Source organism: Apteryx rowi, unplaced genomic scaffold, assembly GCF_003343035.1.
Source record: "Apteryx rowi isolate R43461 unplaced genomic scaffold, aptRow1 scaffold_182, whole genome shotgun sequence".
Taxonomy (NCBI): domain Eukaryota; kingdom Metazoa; phylum Chordata; class Aves; order Apterygiformes; family Apterygidae; genus Apteryx; species Apteryx rowi.
Genome location: NW_020448108.1, coordinates 788,345 through 810,877, shown reverse-complemented (window position 1 = coordinate 810,877; position 22,533 = coordinate 788,345). Strand labels below are relative to the sequence as shown.

Below are 22,533 nucleotides of genomic sequence, written 5' to 3'. Positions count from 1 at the left end.
GCAGCAATCTACTGGTGTTCCAGGTCTGATGGGAAATAGTTGATGGTTTCATTAATGATTTGGATTATTTCAGCTGCTTAGGGTGTCCCAAGCAGGCTCCTAATGGTCATGAGACATCCTGGAGGTACTGGAGAGAGGAAATAATTCAGGGAAGTGAAATACGACACAAAAAGGCAGGTGAAGAGAGAAAGGAATTGTTGGGACTTAATTTTTTTTTTTATGATATAAGATAAATACCTCAAAGTTGCTGAGCAGCTGACAGCGCAAATGTTCCTTGAAATCTTTCTTAAACAAGAGATTGACTAGCAAATTATTTTGCATTATAGGCGCTGCAGAGTTCTGGCTTGTAGTTTGTCTTACAGTAAAATTTCATAGTCCTCTATCTTTCCAAGTGCCTGCCATATTTGTTTAGCAGAAAATAAAATGTTGAAAGTGATACGCTTTTGCTTAAACTGCAGCCAGTAGAGGAGGGATGATGCTGTGAGGATGCTTAATATAGGGATAGGGCAGATTAAAAAGTAGGACAGTAAAGGCTTTTGCAGTTACATAGTGGGAGGCTTTGTAGCTAGAGCTGTGTTTGAATTTGAACCTCCTTTTTGTCCACTGAAGGCCTGACTGTATGCCCTGAGTGACATATTCACCTGCATGTTCTCTGTTTAACTCCGCCCTAACTAACCCTAACTAGTGCTTTTTCCTTTTCTGCCTCTGGGGTTCTTCACAGCCTGCCCAGTGACCCCCTCTCTCCCAAAGGAGAGTACTCTTTGGTCTCCCTCTGATCTCAGCTTGCAACACATCACTTTCAGTCAGTCTTTGGGGGAGAGCTTTCCTCCTTGTAGGATGTCTTAAGACCTGTATTCCCTTCAGAAGCACTTACTTTCCTTGCTTTCTGTGAATCTGGCTTGCACTGCTGCAGTGCAGAGAAGAGAGGCATTCCCAATTTTGTATAAGAGCACTCCTCAGCCCAGCCATTGGGAGCGTTGCTGTGCCAGTGGTGTTCTGCTTTGCCTCTGGCTTACCTCTCAGGGCAGTTGCATTCTTGTGCCTAAAATAGTGACTCTTCCATTCTTTAGTGTAAAGACAGATGGTCCACAGTCCTTGTACTTGAGCTGCTGACAGAAGATTTTGACCTCATATGTTTCCCTGAAATGATCTCTTGCTAGCTTATTTAGAAGACAAATACTTCCTGCATTTTTTCTCTGTTCTTCTTCTCTTCATCTTGTAAAAATTGCAACTTCTATCTCTTTATTGACATTCAGTTTTTTTTAAAGTTCCTTCCTGGGTTTGAGGAGAAGACCTGCTGGTGGGAGGAAGATAGATGAATTCATTACCATACTCCAGCAGTTTCATAGAGCAATAACAGGAACTTTGTCTTTTAAGTTACAGCAGCACATCCTGTATTTCACAATTGCTGTCTCATTCTTGCTAATGATAATGATGTCTTTTAAAAACAAGGGTAACAAATTGGAACAAATCATTAATTAATTCAGTCAGGATTTGTATAGCTTCATAAAAATCTTTCTGGGTGATATATGTGGCTTAACAAAAAGCCAGTCAGAAAAACAGGTAAACCTGTGTCAAGATATCCTGTGAATGGCCAGCATTTAGGAGTGATTTAGTCTTGCTCTATCAGTAGCAAATTTACTTTGGAACAATAGTCTGAAGCTCTTGTAACTTGTTTCTTGTGCTTTCAGGTGCACAGCCTGTTTATTTGTATGCAGCTACCATGGTCCTGCTTGCCCCAAGTTTATAGCTTGTGCTTTGCCTGGACTCTTTCCTTTCTATGGTATTAGCTGTGCTCTTGGGCCTATTGTATGTGCTTAATGTTTTTGTTCTGTTCACACAGCATCTGCAACAAGGGAGTCCTGCTGCATGACTGGAACCCTAGATGTAACAAGAAGAATAACAAGAATTGGCCAAATCTTTTTGCCTTCTAACTATGAATTAGAGTATATGGAATGTTGTGGTCTGAATGCAGATCACAGCAAGCACTTCATTAAAAACTAGCAGCCTCACAACCTACACCTTTGCAGTCAGAGCAGAAACAGCACAGAATGACTAGAGATGTTAACCTTTCATTTTCCCTTTGCAGATGTTCTGGCTTTTAGTTGAAACACAGCATGGAGCAATGCCAAGGAAATCTTAATTGCTTCTGTCTTTGATAGGACTGGTCTGTACATAATTGTGCAGTCTAGTACGGGAAGCCATCAGGCTGGTTTCTGCCATCAACAGTTTGCTCAGTGAGTGTTAAAAATAGTAGATGGATCTGTGCTGAGTGCTGTTGAGCTGAAGTACTTTAAGAATTGTATACAGCGTTGCTTACAGACCCATTAGGGGATCTTCAGAAAAAGTTGTTTTCTTGTTGCCATAATTTTGAGTTTCAATGGGTTTCTCTTTTTTTTGAACTGCAGATCAACTTGAACGTGTGTTCTTGCGCCTCGGCCATGCAGAAACAGATGAGCAGTTACAGAACATTATTTCCAAATTCCTACCCCCTGTTCTCCTCAAGCTGTCCAGCACACAGGAAGGAGTTCGTAAAAAGGTAAGGGTGTGGTTTTCCATAGTGGTAAATTGTTGCGATCAGGGAGAAGTAAATGTCCTAGATGTAGCCTGATTTACTGCTCTTTGATGTTCTCCATGAGGAGGTGTATTCTTTGAAGAAACGTCATGAACCTGATAGGGAGAAAGGGGCTGTTAAAACTGCCGACGCTTAAAGAAAACATGAGTCATTGTCTATATTAGCAAAGTCTTTTGCAAATGTGTGGAGACTGCCCTTGTTTCAACTTGAAGCCAGCTCACTGTGGGTTAGCCTGAGACCAAGACTTTTTGGCACAGGGACAGAGCTAATCAAGCTATAACTGTCTGGCTTCCAAGTTAGGGCTGTTTCGCATCCACTTGAATCACAGCACATGTAGAGCAAGCTTGCTCTACAGCCTGCAAAAGACCATGAAGATATACTCATTGGTGTCATTTACTTGACTAGTTATAGGAACAGGTGCGAGGACCAAACAGTTTTGAAGATGGAGTTTAATACATATCTGAAGGAAATCTGTGATGTAGCTGCCTTCTGTAGCAGGGAACTGAATTCTGTTTACTAGCAGTTTGTTTTTTTGTTTTTTTTTCCCAGGCCAATGGTCTTACAAAAGTACTGTGAAATAGCAGTTGTGCGATTGTGTGAAAGGATCACTAAACGCAGTGTTAAGGCAGAAGAGATATGACCCAATTTGGATTTTGGCAGAGGAACATCTGCTTGTGTTTATTGCTCTGCCAGGAGGATGTAACCAGAAGACACCCATGAGGCAGTGGAAGCTGACTATAAGAGATCTGACCAGGTCTAGAGCAGTTGGATCAGAAAACAGAGGAAGAATTCTTGTCCCCGCAACCCTTCATCAGAAAGAGCTGTCTGGTGACAAACTTGAAAAAGAACACAAAAAGCTTTTTCTTTAGTCCCCTCTTCATCTTGTAGAAATAGGGAAATGACTGTGCTGTCATTGGCTTTTAGTAGGTTTCAGAACCTTCATGTAACTAGAGCATAGGTGTTCCAAGAGTTCTTCAGCAAAGCATGGTCCCAACAGTGGTCACATGAAAAAGGGTCCCTACATGTGGAACCGTTCCACTGTGCTGAAGGACAGATTTTTTTTTTTTGTCAGAAAGAGGGTTCTTCTGGGTACATGCTTATCATCTGCACTTGAAGCAGTAAGGAAAGGCAACCAACTAGCTAGTTAAATTCCTTAGGGCATTTGTATATGGTATTTTTTCATTAATAAATTGGAATGTGGTGCCTGTTTCTCTGGAGCGCTGTGAGGTTCAGGAAAGGGAGAAGACTATGCCACTTTGAAAGTGAAATTCTTAGAGACCTCTCAAAAACACATGTCAATCTCCTGGTGAATTGTAGTTTTTATGTTAGAAAGAAAAATGAAATAAAACTTGTTTCCTCTTCCTCCTCCTATACATTTAAACTGTAGACTATCATTACAAGATGATGATAGTATCATAAGCACTTAGAACACTTTCCTGTGCTTTCTACTGTCTGTCAAATCCATTGTAATCAAGGAAATCACCCAGAATTCTGCTCTTGATGTATCAGTGAAGGGACTCTTTTAGTATTCTGTTTTCATAATAAATTCAAAACTGAACAAAAAGCCTGTTTAGTTTTTGGAGTTTTTTTACACAGGCAGTGAAATGATTTAAATTATCAGTGAAACAGAAGTGAGGGAAAAACTGACAGTTTTTTTCTGATAAGCATCAGTGAAGATTGACTGGTGAGTGTGTATCTTGCAGATACATATGTTCAACATGCACATTGCCTTTTTCTGTTACTTGCATCAAAGCTCATCTTTTCAGTCTGCTGCTCTTATTTTGCCCCTTAAATTGGTGGAAAAAACATCTATAAACAGTATTGTATTTTCAAATGCTAATGACTTTGAAACACAAATATCTAGCAGTCCTTTGTGAACTTTGGCCAGTGGACAGCAAAGAATGTCCCTATTTTTTCAGCTCCAGCCTCAAGATCATGTGAAGACAATGGAAATATGTCAGAAGCTTAACGTTTTTTTCAGAAGCACTCAGACCCTTAGAAAACAAAGGCTAATAAAGCAGATGAAGTAGAATGGAAGGAGAAGGACAAACTCTTTATTCACCCATGGACTGCCTATAAGTAAAGTGACATGCCATGGCATTTCTCTCTCTTGCAATTATTATAGTGGTTAAAAATAAAATAAAATTCATGTGCCAACATAGTTAATTGCAGTTTGAAAACTTATGCCATTGTAACTGCATCTACAGTGCAGCTGTTCATAGCATAGGTATATGAGCAAAAAATAACATCTCTGCATGGCCAATGTGCTGTTGAAGTATAGACCAGTATAGTTTCAGTACTTGCCTTCACCCAACTTCAGGAGTACAGTGTAGTTTGTTTAATATATCAGACAGCTTGCTTATGCTGTAATTTAACTCTGAATCCCCATACTGACTTTTTTCTCAAGCTTGTGCTGTTAGAGTGGAAAGGGAATAACAAAACTGTTTTCTTATTGCTGCTTCAGCATATTGCTGTATTAATCTTATCCCTTCCCTTAATTTTGTGACTTGCAAGGCAATATTATTGCCTTATTCAGTAATTTGAACACATTGTCCATGGAAGTTTTCAGGTCTAGGATATAGTCTAGATGTGTAGATAAGCTTGCAACACCTATGTCTTAATCAATTTACTCTGAAAAGGTAATCCCTTTCAGGCCACCGTTTGACAGTTGAGTAAATTCAGAACTAGGATTTCTTTTACCAAATCAGTTATCTCAGCCATGTGACCCAAAGAACTGGTCCAGTGTAAACTCTGCTGGTTCAGATGTGCTTGAAGAAATATTGATGCACTGACTGCAACAGCATTTGTGCCAGATCAGATACCATCCCTCTTCTTGCAACCTGTATGAAGCTGACATAAAAACATAAGAAGCAATCATGCTCTGATGAATTCCACAGAAGTGCAGACATGTGCCTGATCCAGGTCAAATAAGTACTGCTGGATGAGTTGCTTAGTGTACTAATTTGATGTTAATGATTGGAGAAGCAGGACATCAGCCAAACCCCATACATACTCAAATCCGACCAAATCTTTTTTCAATAGCCACCTTGGATAGTGTGAACAGGTTCCTCAAAATCTGCTATAGCTGTGTGTGTATGCTTTTCTTGCCTTACAATAAAAGACTGCACAGATGATTTTTCTTCCATATGAAACAATAAGAATGTGTCACTGTAGTTACAAGAACTGTAGTAAAATTTGTTAGCTCAGCTTTACTTAGTCAGCTAACCTCCAGGCTCCATCACATGTTTGTGCTCAGCTGTGCAGTTTGTCTGGGTTATATCTAGCCATTATTATTTTGGTTGATGCCTAGTCATGAAGTGGATGCAAGGATGGTTTCCAAGCTGATATGGATCTGCTTTCCGTGGCCAACTTCAGTGACAGTAATTTAGCTGCTTTTGCACCATACTATAACCAAGCTGGTGAGTCACTGGAAGCAGAAGACAGGGTGACACCCTGGTTCTGTGACTTGAGTTGCTTGGAGTCAACATACATCTAGGACTCATTAAGGCTGGCTTTGTCTGATTTTAGTGGAGCTGAGCAGATTCTCAAGCACAGGGATGCAAAAATATCAGTTACATTAGGAATCAGGTTGGTATCTGGTAGCTAGATAGAGGCGTTCAATGTGATTTCTCAGTACCATTGCTGCAGGTAATGGAGATTTAGTAGTAGGACAGTTTTGTCCCATTGTCTGTAGTTTCTTAGGTTCCTCCATTCGGTTATTATATCTCATTCAGTGGACTTACAGATTTGCTGGTGTTGTGCTAAGAAACTGCTTCATAGGATTGTAGAATCACAGGATAATATAGCATGGAGGAGACCTTGGGAGGTCCCAGTGGCTCGAGGGGCTCCTTGGACACCCTCAGAGTTGTGGACCTCTCCTGCATGGGGTCACATACCAATGGCAGCATCCGGCCAAGGTGTGACAAGGCTGAGCAGAGGGGCCGAACAGAGGGACTGTCCCTGCCCTGTCCTTGCTCTGGGCCATGCCCCTGCTCGCACTGCCCAGGACTCTGCTGCCCTTGGGGCTGCCCGGTGTGCAACTGCCCCTGCTCCACTCACTGCTGCTGGGGCCCAGCTTCTCTGCAGAGCTGCTCCTGGCCCCCGTCAGTGTCGCTGCCAGGACTCTGCTGGATGTCATGGGGACCCTGTCAGCCCCTTCCTACGGCCTGAAATACTTTATTTCTGTCTTGTTCAGCACTAAGCATCAGCTTTCATACACTTATTTAAGACCTTTCTTATGGGTAGTTTTTTTCATTAGTTTTTGTTCTGTGTCATGAATTGGAGTTATCATGCAGCCACAGACAGAGCAGACAGCAGAGATGCAAAATTCCTAAGCCTGGCTCAACCTTGAGGGTTGGCAAGCAGTTATGTAGAATGAACTGGTTGTTCTCGATAATCAGTGCTTCCTGGCATCTCTATTGATGGAGGCTATTGGTCATGGCATGGATTTGAGGGTGTTTGATGTGTGTGTCTGACAGTTGAGACATGTCAAAGTGGCTCTGAGATTATACGATAAATGATTGCTGCCATTGTCTCTAGAGACAGAGTACATCAGGCACTCTCCAGCCTCGTTTGTGTTTAATAGGCCCATGTAGTGTAATGGGAATGTGTTGAGCCCAAATTCATAAAGTTGATGGTGGTTCTTTCAAGTTTTTTGTTTTCTTCCTCTCAGGTTATGGAGCTGCTGGTTCATCTGAACAAGCGCATCAAAAGTCGTCCAAAAATCCAACTTCCAGTAGAGACACTACTAGTTCAATATCAAGATCCTTCTGCAGTGTCTTTTGTCACTGTAAGTATCTGTTCTTCCAAGGCTAGTTGCTGATTTACTTCTAACAAGCAGATTATTCTTTAAAGCTCTTGTATTAAGCTGTCAGTTTTCCTTAGAAGTGTGCTATTGTAATAAGGTTGAAGTTCTAAGTGATTTTTTTTTTTTTACTGAACTTTTTAGTCTGTTGTGGGTGAAACTTAATTTCAGAAAGCTGCTATACCACTGACTGTTCAAATTACTGATAATCACTCTTGATCTTTTATGAATGCATGGATTGTAATTGCTTGTATTGTAGAGGCTTTATTTATTGTAGAGGTCCTATTGTGCAAGCAGCTATTGAGAACCAGTCCTTATCCTACTACGTGCAGGATCAGGGTCGTAAGTTAGAAACATTTGCATTTCTCTGAACCCATAGGAACATAAGTTTTTATGTGTTTCTAGGGTCAGGACTTCTATTGAGCAAGAAAATAAGAGAAAAAAATTTTCTATTTTATAGGGGGTGAAAATTGAGTGATGGTTTCATTCAATACAGTTTAAAAAGTGAAAATAGCTTTAAAAAAAGTGTTTTGTGAAACTGATGAAGGCAATTTTTATTTCAACTGTGGTGTGTCTGTTGCAAATCACCATTGTGAAAAAGGTAATAAAATCAGAGGGAAATTTTCTGACTTTCTCATTTGACTATCAAGTCATATATAACCTTAATGAAAAATATCACCTCTTGGAAGGAAAAATGTTTGGACAGTTAAACTGCAGTACTATAGAACTAATCTCAGATTGCTTTTCAGCAAGTGAGATTGTCCAGAATTCACCTTCTGGAAATGACCAAGGATTTCTAAACTGCATGTGTTCTGTGGAGTTGTAAAAGAACCATCTTGTTTGATGACAGACTTGAAATACATATGTGCTTTTGCCTGGATATAACAAAAATTGAAGTTCACTCACTTAGTGTACCTAAGTGATGCATGTTGTTTTGTGCTGTGAGATAGTGGGCTTCATAAAACTTTAACAAGTGCCATCTCTGAAGAAGTATAATGCTTCCCACTGCAGTACTGCACTAGATCTGTCTCAGTGGTTTGAAGCTTTCCTGCTGTGACATGTTTTTTTAATTTTGTCTCCAAATAATTGTCAACAAACGAGGTGCACAGCTCAGGTCTGCAGCATCCTGGACTGCAACAGTGTATTATGGCTGTCAGCTGTTCGCCTGCACCTACCTGTCCCCTGACTTCTTCCTCCTTACTGCGTTCTGCCTGGCTGCATCCCTGTGTCCACCCTCTGCCCTCTCTGTGCTCTGCAGGGCACAGTTTGCACCGAACAGTCTCTGCTAGTGTCACTGGGGGAGTTGGTTGGTTAGTTTCTTTTAGATACAGGCATTAGATGGGAGTGACTCAAATATGTGTGCTCACGTGAGGAAAAATAACGGTTAATTGCTGAAAGGGTTAATATTGATCAGTCTTGTGGTTTGCTTCTTGAAAATGGAGTAAGTTCCAAATTGTTCTTTTTTTGGACAAACTGAATTTGGACTTTTTTTGTTGTAAAGTGGTACTTTGGAGCAGCAAATCATAACTAGGGCTCACATTTTGTCAGGGCAAGCCAAAGACCTTATACAACCACCAACACCATCTTCTGTCTTTGTTAATATGCTTTTTTAAATATATTTTCAATCAGAGGGACTATCAGTAGAGTTGAAGACTAGATAATCCTTGTTATCTTCAGCTTTTCATCTTTAATAGTTTTTAACCTCTTATTAGTAGGGTTTTTTTTTTTCCAGGATAGAATTTTTGATTGGAATTGAACTTGCATACTTATTTCAGCCAGACCATAGAACACATAACTCTCCAGTTCTTAGGTGGATTTGGATCAACACAGTAGCAGTTAAAAATATTCAGGTGTTCAGTGTTTCTGTCCAGTGCTTCTGTTGCTGGACTCTGTTTGGAGTGCATTTGCAGCTTTTAAATATGATACTTTAAAAACACATTTCTAGAGAACCCTTGCCTGTATTGCTAACTTCTGTACCTATTCAGTAGTGCCTACTATTTTTTTATTTTTTAGAAATAAGGAAATGAGAACATTAGATTTGCTTTACTTGAAGCTGTTGCTCAGGTAAGGCTCCTTTTGGTGAAATTGATAGTGAATAAGAGAAATGAGAGAGGTTTTTTTGTGATTGTTTTCCAGCCCCTTCTGAGTAGGTCTTGCTGAACCTCCTCCCCTTTGAAAGCTGTCATTTTACGTGAGCCTTAGAATTAAGGAATAGGATCTTCCAAAACATAAGTTGTTTCCAACACCAGTTTGGTAACACAACATAAGAGTTTAAAGAATATATATTTCTTTTGCGCTGTTGCAGTACCCTGTTCTTTTTCTACCCCTTTAGAATTTTACCATAATTTATGTTAAGATGGGATACCCTCGTTTGCCAGTGGAGAAGCAATGTGAGTTGGCTCCAACTCTCCTCACTGCAATGGAAGGGAAGCCTCAACCACAGCAAGACAGGTATAACTACTTATTCATGGAGTGAATCCTGTTTGTATCATTTTAGTAAAACAAGATTTTTCTTCTTGGTTAAAGCTTGGTTGCTTAGGATGTTCTTGGTTTGCACAATTCAGATCAGCAGTTCATAAGTTTGGTTGGTACAAAGAAGTGAGATAGTCTAATACTTTAATAATATATAGCACCACTGCAGCAGGCTCCCCATATCATAAAAAGCCTGTGATATGATGTATATGCCTGTCTATATCCCACATCTTCATCAAATTATGGGTTTGGGTTTCCAGCTTAGGGCCTGACCTTCAGAAAATATCTTCTGTCTAGCAACAGGAACAGCTGTAAATGCCCCAGACAGGCCACTCTAAATTGTGAAATACCCCAAATTTCTATTAACTTCAGACACTGAGGGGGCGGGGGGGGGGGGGTGAGGAAGAAACATTGCAGAACAAAGGTTTGAAAATGCTGTGTACCAAGCACTTCTAGAAACTGCATTATTAATTATGACCTGCTTCTTATTTGTACTGAGACTGGTTTCCATCATGTTGGCAACGGAAAGGGATGTCAAAATCATATCTCCATTCATTTTACAGCACTGTGACAGTATGAAGGTATTTTAAAATGACCTTACTGAAAGGTTCAGTAAAATCTTGTTTCCCCATTCTTGATGTCAATAGAAAAAAACCCTGTCTTTTCTTGGGCTGTGATTTTGCCCTGGCTCAGAAGCAAGTAAATGGATGAAGAGAGCTTTAGGAAATCTGGATGTACTGGTGTATAATATATTTGTTGGTGTGCGCTGTTCGGTGAATCTAGACAGCATGGATCACCTTCTGCTCTAGGCAGACTCAGATTTAAAACTTTAAAGGTCTTGGGAATGAGGCAGTCCTAGACAACGTTTTGTAACGCTAAGTTTGTGACATACTTATAAAACATTCGAAGTGTGGACACAGGCAATGACTTTATCTCTGTAGACTGTGTGTGTATGTGTTCACATGTGTGCACACACTTGTATGTTTAAGTGCAAATCCTGATTTATCTTCTGCCTTCCATTGTAAAGTATGTTGGGTGGCAAGTAGTGGCATAACCACTGGGTTATGAATCTGTAAGATTTATTATGAATTTTTGCTGTTTTAAGGACCAGGTGTGTTCTTAAACATTTTTCTCTTTAATGTTATGAAAAAACAGCTGGTTTTTTTAATGGTTGCAGTAAATATAATTGTTTTTCAGCCTAATGCATCTTCTAATACCAACCCTTTTTCACATGAAATATCCTGTTGAACCGCTGAAAGCAGCAGCTTCTCCATTTAATCTTGCTGAAAAACCAAAGACTGTACAGCTGCTTTTGGACTTTATGTTGGATGTCCTTCTTATGCCTTATGGGTAAGTGAGAGTAAGTAGCAGCTTTGTTATGTAATCACATGTTCTTCGCATGTGAAACATATTGCAGCTGCACTGGGAATCTCATTTAAAATATGCTGTTATTGCCTAGCTCAAAGGAATTCAGTTACATATTTCAATAGGGAAAAAGCAGGATCCTAATTTTAGAGGAAGGTGTTGATTCCATTCTTAACAAAACATCTTTTTTCTGTGCAATTAGGTGTATTTATTTAACTACTCTGAAGTTGACTTCCTTTGACATCAAATGGAAGCTATGAGACATGCGAGCTATCCTTTAAATAACCAAACTTTTAAAATAGGAGGAAAATCAAACTGTGTGCCCATCTTCCTGTAGTTGAGTTTTGAGGCTTAGTCCTCCAAGGTCATAAGCAAGTGTAATCTCTGAAAATTTTCACTTTCCAAAACAGAACCTTTAGTGACAAGGTTGGTCTTGAATAAGAAAGTTTTAATTGTAATGGCTTGTTTTGGTGTGAGCATTGATTCCGAGAGCAACAATTATTTACAGAGCAACTTGAATTACTGATCAGTGCTTGTCAGGAATATTCTGGTGTCTAATAAGGTCAGTGCTTTCACAAAAGTCACTTTCCATCGGTTTTTGTGTCTTTATATTGCTTGGGGAATTTTTGCTTTGAAGGAAATTAGAAAAAATTTTACAGTAGAACACTTTTTTCTTTTTTTCTGACAGTTCCTTGATCCCAGTAGGATTTCTTTTAAGCACCTAACTCTAGCTTACCCAAGTGGATTAACCCAAAAGAATGACTTCTAAAATAGTGAGCATGTGATTTATCTCTTAAAAACTGTGTAACTCTGCCAGAGGCCATGTTCCTGTCAGATTTTTTGGGAGCCACTTCCTTACCCTTTGAGTGTGTAGCCTGTTGTAGCTTATAGTTTAAAATGCACAGCCTGCTCCTCACAGCTCACAGGCTGCAATTTGCCCCAAGTTTATGCTGTTGGTTTCACCTCAACACTGCTGTAGCCGTAGCTTCAGGAGATGAAGTCCTCTGGCTCTTCAGTGAGACTTTAGTTCTTTAGGTGCTTTTGTCCCCTGGCAAAGCATGACAACTGATTTTGAATACTCAGACCATGAGGATAGTGGGGATGGAGTGGCAATGTTTTTTCTGGTTTCATTTTCCTTCCAGAAAGTGCTCAGACAGTGTCTTCAGCTAGCCTCTGACTCTGGATGCCTCTCTCTTTGAGTCTTGGTCCCTGGGGTGAAATGGTTTGCAGCTGTTTACAGCTAATTTATGCCTGGTAGAATGTGCTCAGTCATTATCTGCTTGTGAGTTAGTCTCACTAGTTTGCATGCGGTAGAACAACCTGAAAATTTAACTGTAGGGCTTAAAGCTCAAAATCAAGTTCAACTGTTCAGAGTTTTGACTACTTCAAAAATTTCTCTTGGAGACTTGAGATGAACATTTATCTTCGGTGCTGAGACTGACTTACTTCCTTTTGTTGCTATGTACTGAAAGCAGAACAGATTATGACGTCCTGGAGCAAAATAATTCTTGCTGTGCTATGATTTTGGCGCCTTTGTGTGTTTACTCAGACACAGGGAGAGTGGCTTCTTTATGTACATGTGCACAGGGTGGCTGGACTAGCCAACCTCCAAAAAGACTCAAGTATGTGAACATAATCTCTGTGGTTTTTGCTTTCCTTCCCTGCTCAGCACTAAAACAGTGAGCTGTTTCCGAGACATGATTATTTTATATATTTATTTTTGACATGAAGGATTGTTTCCTGGTGTTTCACCCTGTTGTGTATGCTTCATTATTTCCCTTGCTAGGTTTCAGTCTTTGAAAGAAATCATACAAATGTTGCTAGAGCTTTGAATATAAATTTGTTAATTCTAGTATTGCTTGGGTATTGACTTCTAATATAACAGAGATAATTCTTTGTGGTTCATAACCTAATTAACTCTTTTCAGAAATGCTAGTGAGCCCTTCTCTTTCTAAACAAAGACCTGTTTTCAAACAGTTATAATGAAATCTTTATTTCTCTTGCAGTATATACTGGGATAACTGGTAGTTGAATCCCAGATGAGTAAAATTCATGTCAGAGTCATGGGATTAATTAAAGAAGAATATTTGAAGCTGGACAGGTTGTGTTGATTCCTCCATACCAGCATCTAATTCAGCTGGTGATGTGGATTGGTAAAGCCTTTAATGAAGCTCCTTTTCTACCTTTTTAGGTATGTATTGAATGAATCTCAGACTCGACAAAATGTGCCCTCAACACAGGGCTCTTCATCCAGTAGTAGCATGGGAGGTCCTGGAATCCCTCAGCCTCCTCCAGGAATGAGCTTTTATGCAGCTAAAAGGGTAATTGGAGATAGCCCATGGACACCAGAACAGCTGGAACAGGTACTTGCAGTCACAGGGGCTGATTCTCAGTGAAATGGGGGTAATAACAAAGGCAGCTACACACAGGCTAGAAGAAAAATAGGTAACTAATTCTGACAAGGTGTTTAGTTGCCTTGAAGGAATTTATTGAGAAACTTTCACCTGATACATCAGGAAGTTCAGAACAATGAGGTGGAAGCTGAACATGCCTCCCTCAGTCTGTCAGCAGTTCTCAAAGCTGATTAGGGAGCACACACAACTACAGCCTACTCCTGTGTTTTCTTCTTGGAGGTAATAAGGTTGCAAAACTACCCTGTGTTGACAAAGTTGCGGTTTTTTAGCAGAATCACGGAATGGTTGAGGTTGGAAGGGACCTCTGGAGATCATCTAGTCAGACCTCCCTGCTTGCTCAAGCAGGGTCACCTAGAGCAAGTTGCCCAGGACCTTGTCCAGACAGCTTTTGAATATCTCGAAGGATGGAGACTCCGCAACCTCCTTGGGCAACCTGTTCCAGTGCTCTGTCACCCTCACAGTGAAGATGTTTTTCCTCATGTTCAGACGTAATTGTCTGTGTTTCAGTTTGTGACCGTTGCCTCTTGTACTGACACCGGGCACCACTGAAAAGGGTCTGGCCCCATCCTCCTTACACCCTTACTTCAGTTATTTATACATGTTGATAAGATCCCCCCTTAGTCTTCTCTTCTCCAGGCTGAACAGTCCCAGCTCTCTCTGCCTTTCCTCATATGAGCGGTGCTCCAGTTCCTTACTCATCTTAGCAGCCCTTTGCTGAAAGGGAAGAGAAGAAGTAGCCCATTACAGGGAAGTAGCCCACTCCCAAGTCAGTATGCTAATACTCAGCTGCAGCTGACTACTTTGACAGGAGGCAAGAGGACAGCACTGCTAAAGAAGTGGAGAGCATGTGAGCTTCTGCTTAGCAAGCAAAAGCTGACATTCCAGATGGTTGAACTGCTATGGTTATTGTAACATACGCTTTCTTGCAAGTAATACTGCCTTTACTTTCCATGTTGCTCAATAGTGTAAGCTGGGGATCGTGAAGTTCATTGAAGCCGAGCAGGTGCCAGAGCTTGAAGCTGTTATACATCTGGTTGTAGCCTCCAGTGACACAAGACACAGCGTTGCCACTGCAGCAGACCTTGAATTGAAAAGCAAACAAAGGTATGGGCTTGGGTGTTTAGAAAAGATGGTGCTAGTGTTTCTAACAATGCTAACTGCAGTTAATGTAGTGCTCCAAAAGAAGTGTGCTCTGGAAGGAAGGAGGCTGCAGTCCCCTGAATGGCTGTGAAGCTGTCACCATAGGTGTATTCACACAGGGTTGGAATGGTCTAGGTAGCAGTCTTGCAGCTGGGAAAATCACTCAGCTCTGGAGCTGAAGGTTGAGCTGTCTGTTTTCAGTCATCTTTGGTATTGCTTTTGTGCCATTTCCTTACTCCTTGGTTTACAGATTGCCCTCTGTAGATTATTGATAGTGTACAAGGCCTTAGTAAGTGATCCACATCAACAAAATTGTATGGTCTTCCGTGGAGAAGTGTATTTTAATTTAATTTAGTAAGGGAGTAAAGAGGGTGAAATAGTAAAGGTTGACAGTGGACCATAGTCTAGAAAGTTTGGTGGCCGCTGTTGTCTGCAGTAGTAAAGCTTCTGGCTTGCCTGCAGCCGGCCTTTCGTCCTCTGAAGCATGAGGCCAGAATAGTTGCTATAATTGCTGTTGGTACTATTTGCTGAGTCACTGACCATGTGAGGTTCATTGGCCTATGTCAGAGATTTGGAATGGGATAGGCCTGCCTTTGAAATGTGCCTCTGAAATGTGTGGGTGGCTTATGTATTTTTGGAAGTGAAGGTCTAATTAATTTTGAGTCAAACATGTCATAAGTGCTATGTGAAACCTTCTCTTTATGGTAATATTTTGTGCCTGGAGAATAAAATATGTTTGGACAAAATGCAGTTAGATATGCAGTGTTAAATGTCTTTTATGAGAAATACATGGTACTCTACTGCCCACTTGTTTGGAAATCAGTAGCTTTAATGAAAGAAAGAGGCTCTTCCGTCCCTGCACTTCCCCTCTGAAACACGAGTTCTTATCTTTTTGATTTCTTTTCTTGTGTTCTGAACAGTCTCGTCAATAGCTAGTGTCCGGTATTTTGGGGAAAGCCTCAGGTCAGAGATTCAAATTACATCAGGTTTGAAGGAACTGTGCTCTGATTTGCTAGCTGCTAGGTTCTCTATGTGAATTGGATTTAGAATGAATCAGTTTTCTCCTGTAAATGGATTTCTGCTGGCAGACGCAGAGTGGTGATTACCGTGTGGGCTGACAGGTTTGTCTGAGAGACAAAACAAAATAGCCTAAAGGTAAAAATACCCTCTTCTATACTGAAATGTCAAAGCACTGCAGCTGAAGAATGTGGAGAAGTTTGTTAACGGGTGACCATTATGTGTTCATTCAATAGACCATCACAATTTACATGTTTTATTTCAGTGGAAGAGAAGGGAGCTTGTAGATTCCTCATGAATTATTTGGAATCATGTTATCAGAATTTGTGGATGTATTTTGTAATCACTTCTTATCCTTTACCTGGTGATTATCTCTTATCTGGATGTGGGAGGAGTGATTAGAATTCAAGCTAGAGCTAATAAAGGTCAGGTAAGGCTGTGAATATGATGCAAAATGCTGTAAAATATATATATTTTGAAAAGTAATCTAGAGTAAGGGTCATAACAAGTTGGTGTTTGATTTTTTTTCCCCCCCCTCCCCTCCTTTAGTTTAATTGACTGGAATAATCCTGCTATCATCAACAAAATGTTTAAAGTGTATCTTGGGGATATACCACTGAAAACCAAGGAGGTAAGATTTGCTTTCAGAGTTGCATACCTGCTTAATATCGAAAGGCTTTATTTTAGCTGCCTTAATTTATTTGCTGGAGAAAGTATGTATATTTCTTAAATTTGTCACTTCCTTTGAACTCAGCTTTTACTGAACATTTTTGCTATTGAATAATTTTTTTTCTGTCTCAGTACACTCTAATTTGCCGAAGATAATTTAGCCAACTTAGAAGTACTTATGTCCAACATGAACTATGTTACTTCAACTCTGTTTCTGACAGGGAACTGTTCCAAAGCCGGAAATGAAACGAGAATCGGTCAGCACTCGAGTTAAATTAAAGATTGTTCCTCATCTTCTGCGATCTAGACAAGCTGCCGAAACATTTCCAGCTAACATTCAGGTAGCGGTTATGGTCCAAAGCTGCTCATCCCAATGAGCCTGATAATACAGTTCCTCCGATACTTAGGGAAGGAATTGAAGCTTAGTTGTTGATGACAGCACTTGAAGAAGGGGCATCAAAAAACCTCTGAAAGTGAGGCAAGCTACTCTCTGACCTACTCTTTCTTCCTTCTGGCCAGGTAGTCTATGATGGACTCTTTGGTGCAAACACCAATACAAAATTGAGAAGTCTGTCCTTGCAGTTTGTGCATCATATTTGTATCATGTAAGTAACTGAGAATGGGCACAATGTTTTCAAACTATATGCTTGGAAGCTGTCCTATTTACTAAACATGAAACTTAAGTAAGAGCAGAGAATATTAAAACTCAGCAAATGTTTTCTTCTTAATCTTGAAAATAATTTTGGAGTTTTTGTGCGTGTGTTCTTGCGCATACATAAGCTGCAGTTTCTCAGCATAGCAAAGCTGAGAAAAAATTACACTAACTGAAGATATTTTTAAGAGGTGCAAAAAATACCCCAATATTTTCTTTGTTGGTGTCTCTAATTTCAGTTGTCCAGAAAGTAAAATAAAGCCCTTAGGACCAATGCTTTTAAATGGACTTACAAAGCTGATCAATGAATACAAAGAGGTAAGTTGAAAGGATTCTTATATTTATGTTTCTTTCTATAAATACAAGCAAAAGACAAAGATCTTGGTTAAATCTCTATAGTTGTTTGAAATGGCTATCAAAGGACAACACCTTATGGAAAGTTTTTAGGAGGGAAAGACATTAATATTTTAAAAGGATACTGTAGGAAAACTATGTTATATTTGTCTAACAGCTATGCATAGGTGCTTGGACAGCATTTGCAAAGTCTCAGGACGTAATAGTGTTGTTAATTTAAAGAGTGAGGCCACAGCAGCATGCAGCTGCTGTAACAGATTACTAAACAAAGAGATCTCAGCCCCAGGCATATACCACACTGTGCTAAGCAGCTGTGTAGGCCTGCTTGTAATACCTTCCTCCTTTCTATCTGGTGAGGATATTGGTAGGTAGAAGGGTATTACCAAATGCAACTGCAGTCTGGCCAAAAGGATATTTGGTATTTCCAATGCTGCTGCAGAAAGCAAATTCCCCAAGATCCTCCCTTATATATCTTATCAAGGGCTGATTTTTGTAAACTTCCTCTTGTGCAGCTTTGATCCTCTTCCTGGCTTACTGTAGTCTTTGAATGTGACCTTATAGCCTGAGGTGGTGTTTGAAGGTGTGGGGCTCCCCTGCTGTTGCAGAAGGCATGGAAGGGGAGCGTTCAGGAGGGAGTAAATACTTGTGTAAATTTTCTGCCTTGGTCATGTCCAGGATACACTGCACAGGCAGCTTCCGTTGTGTAAAGCTGCTGATTAGGGTCAGTGGAAGGTTTTTGTTCCTTTGCTACTGTTTCATATATGTGCCAAGTCTTCTTAGTTGTTCCACCTTGGAAAAAAAGCAATTAACTGACACCAGAAGATTTACATTTTGTTGCCATTTGTAATTTTCTGTTTTGCCTGGAAAAATATAGTCTCTCTGTTTCTATGTGATGGTTATATTCTTGGATGTGACCATTTTATTTTCCAGGATGTTTTTTTCATGAAAGTCTGTTTGAGAGCTTTGGAGATAGGATCTGAAGTAAATGTTTAAGTATAAAGAATAGATGTACTGTAATGTATTTCTCTTTTTGCTGACTTATGTTTATTGTTTTATCATTCGAGGATTCCAAACTGCTGTCAATGGCATATTCGGCGGTTGGAAAACTTTCCAGGTAACTGAAGCTCTTGCGTAATGGGATGCCAAATAGTTCTTCCAGAATAATCTGTTAATTTGTCAGAAGCAAGCCTTGTGCCACATGCCAATTTTGCAACTGAATGTACACTGCAGAGAAAAAGCATTCTTCTTCTGACATCTCCATAATGAAATACAATGTTGGCTGATGGCTTTGCTTGCAGGAATTAATGGCAGCTCATGAATTATGCACAGAATTTAAGAAATGGCTTCACTTTCTGGATTGCCAGAAATATAAGTTTGAGGAATGTACAGCAGAGACTAGGGAGCATGAAGATAGGCAAGTGGTATGTTCAGAAGCAGACCTGTGTGCTGGTGACCTAAATGATTATTCATAGAATATCTTGATTTCTGAACTGTACTGAGGGATGCTCTACTCTATGGTGTAAGTGGATAAGGTAGAGCAAACTTTCTGTGTTGGCCGTGTCTGACAGTTAAGATGTGGGACAAGGGGAAGACCAATGAAATGTGGAACATTTCAAGTAAAAAATGAAAATAATTTCATGAAAGAAATGATCTTGTTTCAGCCGAATACCTCAGCTCTTTACCAAGGATATAGCACTGGTGCAGCAGTTTTTTGAAGCTTTATGCAAGGTAGGTGCTGATGTGGCTTTGGGAAAAGTTTAGTACTTTGTGCTGGTTTTTCTTGGTTCATGTCACTGTACACTGAAAAGTAACATAAAACTCCTGTTTTTTATTACAGGAAGAGGCTGATACCAGGCTTGCCATTCAGGAGGCCTTGTCTATGATGGTTGGAGCATATAGTAACTTGGAAGGAGCCCAGCGTACTCTGATGGAAGCTCTTGTGGCTTCCTATTTAATAAAGGTATTTTCAGTGGAGTCAAAATTAAGTAGCTTAAAAACAAGAGCTTTACTGCTCAGTGTTTTCCTGTTTTCTGACACTGTTGTGTGGTTTTTGGAACTGTTTTCCCTTTTCTTATTGAATGTATCACTATATCTTTGTTGGGGGGTTCTGTATGCTGAGATGAAATATTTTTAATGTGGTGCAATGGCTGGAATAATGATAACAATGTAGTTTTCTGTTTCTGATTTGTTTCCCAAAGAAACAAATCTTCTGCAAGTGCACTGGGTATCTCATAGTCTCCTCCTAAGAAAACTTGATGGAGGAGTAACTACTTCAGGTACAATATCTGGTAAAAAGCTTTGTGAAAGGATCATTCACTACCAAGTGGAGATTTCAGTATGAAGTATGATTTCTACCATTTTAAGACACCTGAAGACCTCCCTGGACCTTAACCTTGAGACACAGGAAAACAAATTTCACTGACTTTCTTACTTGTATCTTGCTTTTGTATAAGAATTTGCCAGGGATCTGGGCCTGGGTTTTCAGAATCAGTGGCTGTTGTATACTGCATGTTTATATGGGCACCCAAGGTGACCGCAGAGGTATATGTATTTCTAGTGGTTCACCAGTAACCATGTAAGCAGTATTTTCATACTGGTGACTTTTTTGCCTGTGCGCTCTATTGATCTACATCTTAAGGCAGTACCATTTTAAGACTTTCTGAACCCAGCAGAACGAATGACCTTCATGAGCTATTTTTTTTCCCATCTCTGATTATGCTGCTCCTCTATGCAGTTCTGTTTTCTGTGAACAGCTTCTGTGTGTCAATCTTCATTTCGAAGTTGCTTGGGTGGGGCAGTTCAGATGTGTAAGAATTAGAGATACCTAATTTATAATTCCCAGAAGTGTGCATATATGTAATTAAACATTTAGTTCTCCACTTGTATATGTGTGAGAAGCTAACTGCTTTTCTTTTTCCCCTTTCCTGTTTCAGCCACGGTGGTATTGGAGGAGAATAGAGCTGGAATGGCGAGTTACAAGGTGTGATTGCCCGTCACTAGAGTGTTCATTTAAACTCAACCATATATTTGTGTCTGCTCTCTTTCAGCCTGAAGTTCAAGTACGTCAAGTGGCTGTGAAATTTGCTAGCACAGTATTCCCTCCAGATCATGTCCCTTCCAGATACTTACTACTGTTAGCTGCTGGAGACCCGTAAGTGGTTTTTCTTTTTAGTTGATTTTCATCCAAATATATGTGTAAGGTAACACACTGAAAATCAGGTATGGCAGTTTGGAAATTGGGCTTTACGTGGTGGTGTTCTTGACAGTCCTGTGGAGTAATATTACTGTGCCTTACAGCAGTTATTGGCTTGGATTCCCTTTCATGGCTTTTTTTCTTGTTTCAGGTGAACTGCTGTCATTAAAGTAGTGTGTGCTAATGATCAATTGCAAATGCAAAGTAAAATGCATTAACTTAAATCACCTTTACAGTGGCTAAAAGTCTTTTTTCCTGGTGAATTGTGGCAATCTGTTTTTAGCTTATATTTCCCAAGAGTCAGGATCATGCACACATGAAAGTTGTCATCCTCTCCTGAGAAGCAGGTGACTCATTAAATCACAGTAATCATTTCATTTGAAATTGTCTGTCCCCGCCATTCAAGTGTGTGGGTTGCTTTTTTTTTAATCAACTTACTTTAAGTGCTCAGATTTGGATCTGGGTAGCTATTGTATAACTAAGGAAGGCTAAACAGATCAATTGCAATGAACCTCTATCATTGCAGAGAATCAGCACTTTTTCAAGAGCTGTTCTTCAGCTAAGCAGATAGCAGCAAACTTGGTAGGAGTGAGCTGAAACTTGAATATATGAAGTGGTGGGGAGGAGGAGGAGGAAAACAAGGATGTGGGAACCAGAAACTGGCAATGAACACCAGCAGAATCTAAGAGGTGCAAAAGTGAGCTACTCTAGACTGTTCTGCAGAGGCCACTCATCACCAGCCTTTTTCTTCCCGTTTCCTAGAAGGAACAAATTCTTTGAAGTCACTGCAGAGCTTTTTTCTTTTTCTTTTAATAAAGCCATTTCCCATTAAAAACTGTTCTCTCTCCTGAGCTGCACAAGATACCTCATTGCTCATTAAAGGCCATTTGTTCTGTGCAAATAACATCCGTTTCTCCTCCGTTTTCTCTGAAAGGCGGGAAGAGGTACATGGGGAGGCTCAGCGGGTGCTGAGAACATTTCCTGGTAAAAATGAAAAGGAGAGTGCTGGGAAGCAGATGCCTTCCTTCCCTGAAATGGTCCACTACATCCAAGATAAGGTACAGTGCTTCTTTCTCAGTGAATAACAAGATTGATTCTCAGGCCTGTAATTAAGGGCTGTCTTGCTTTCCCGTCCAATTCTTCTTCCTCCCTTCCTAAAGAAGTAGAATTAGCTAAAATCAAAGTGAAGACCTACATATAATGTCAAAAGAACCACAATGCCAGGATTAGCACTCATAGTTATTTTCCACTGGCAATAATCCCAAGGGATCCAAATGCTAAATAATCCTTGGCTAAAGGATGAGTCTCCAAGGGATTATTTTGCACCAATGCAGTTTGTGTAGATGTGTGGAGGGAGGAATCCAGTTTTCAGTGCCAGCAGTGCAGCATGTTTCACAAACACAGTTTAGTCACAAACAAGTTCTTAAAGGGATAGGTAGATTGCTTCCTTGATAGGCCATTGAAAAATAATATTGTGCATAAAACAGTGAAAAGGTTTCAGGCAGGAAAGGAGATACTGGAACAAATGATGAAGTCTGGTTTGCTAACTCAGAGGCTTTAATTATTTATCTTCATTGCAGTCTGTGTAAATAAGGGCCATGTAAGTGACCTTTCAAGAGTCTAGCAGTGTGCTTGAGCAGGGGCATTGGACCAGGTGATCTCCAGAGGTCATTTCCAATCCCAGCTATTCTGTGTGTGATTCTACCTGTGTGTGAAATGCCTGAAGCCGTACTCATTTGTTCCTTCGCTGTTTGCACTGAGAGATTGCCTGGAAAGGTGTTAAAATCCAGTGGGTGTTGCACACTTCTGGGGGCTTATTTTATTATAGCTTTATTGAGCTATAAAGAAGACCTGAAAGATCACTGACAATACGTGTTT

At 40.1% G+C, this 22,533-nt stretch overlaps 1 protein-coding gene across 10 annotated transcripts in view; it reads left to right on the top strand.

Moving 5' to 3' along the window:
* ECPAS (Ecm29 proteasome adaptor and scaffold) overlaps nt 1–22,533 on the top strand; it is a 64,969-nt gene that overhangs the window by 6,717 nt on the left and 35,719 nt on the right. For 7 of the 10 annotated variants that reach the window (XM_026061541.1, XM_026061538.1, XM_026061539.1 and 4 more), the window contains exons 2-16: nt 2,409–2,539; nt 7,248–7,364; nt 9,712–9,830; nt 11,049–11,201; nt 13,408–13,579; nt 14,595–14,734; nt 16,337–16,418; nt 16,678–16,797; nt 16,976–17,061; nt 17,348–17,426; nt 18,527–18,576; nt 19,124–19,190; nt 19,300–19,422; nt 20,510–20,613; nt 21,590–21,713. In XM_026061541.1, coding sequence (XP_025917326.1) covers nt 2,409–2,539; nt 7,248–7,364; nt 9,712–9,830; nt 11,049–11,201; nt 13,408–13,579; nt 14,595–14,734; nt 16,337–16,418; nt 16,678–16,797; nt 16,976–17,061; nt 17,348–17,426; nt 18,527–18,576; nt 19,124–19,190; nt 19,300–19,422; nt 20,510–20,613; nt 21,590–21,713 — 1,667 coding nt within the window. Of the gene's footprint in view, nt 1–2,408; nt 2,540–4,698; nt 5,498–7,247; nt 7,365–9,711; nt 9,831–11,048; nt 11,202–13,407; nt 13,580–14,594; nt 14,735–16,336; nt 16,419–16,677; nt 16,798–16,975; nt 17,062–17,347; nt 17,427–18,526; nt 18,577–19,123; nt 19,191–19,299; nt 19,423–20,509; nt 20,614–21,589; nt 21,714–22,533 lie in introns of those variants that run through there. The other 3 variants (XM_026061542.1, XM_026061545.1, XM_026061547.1) reach the window with 3 other exon arrangements.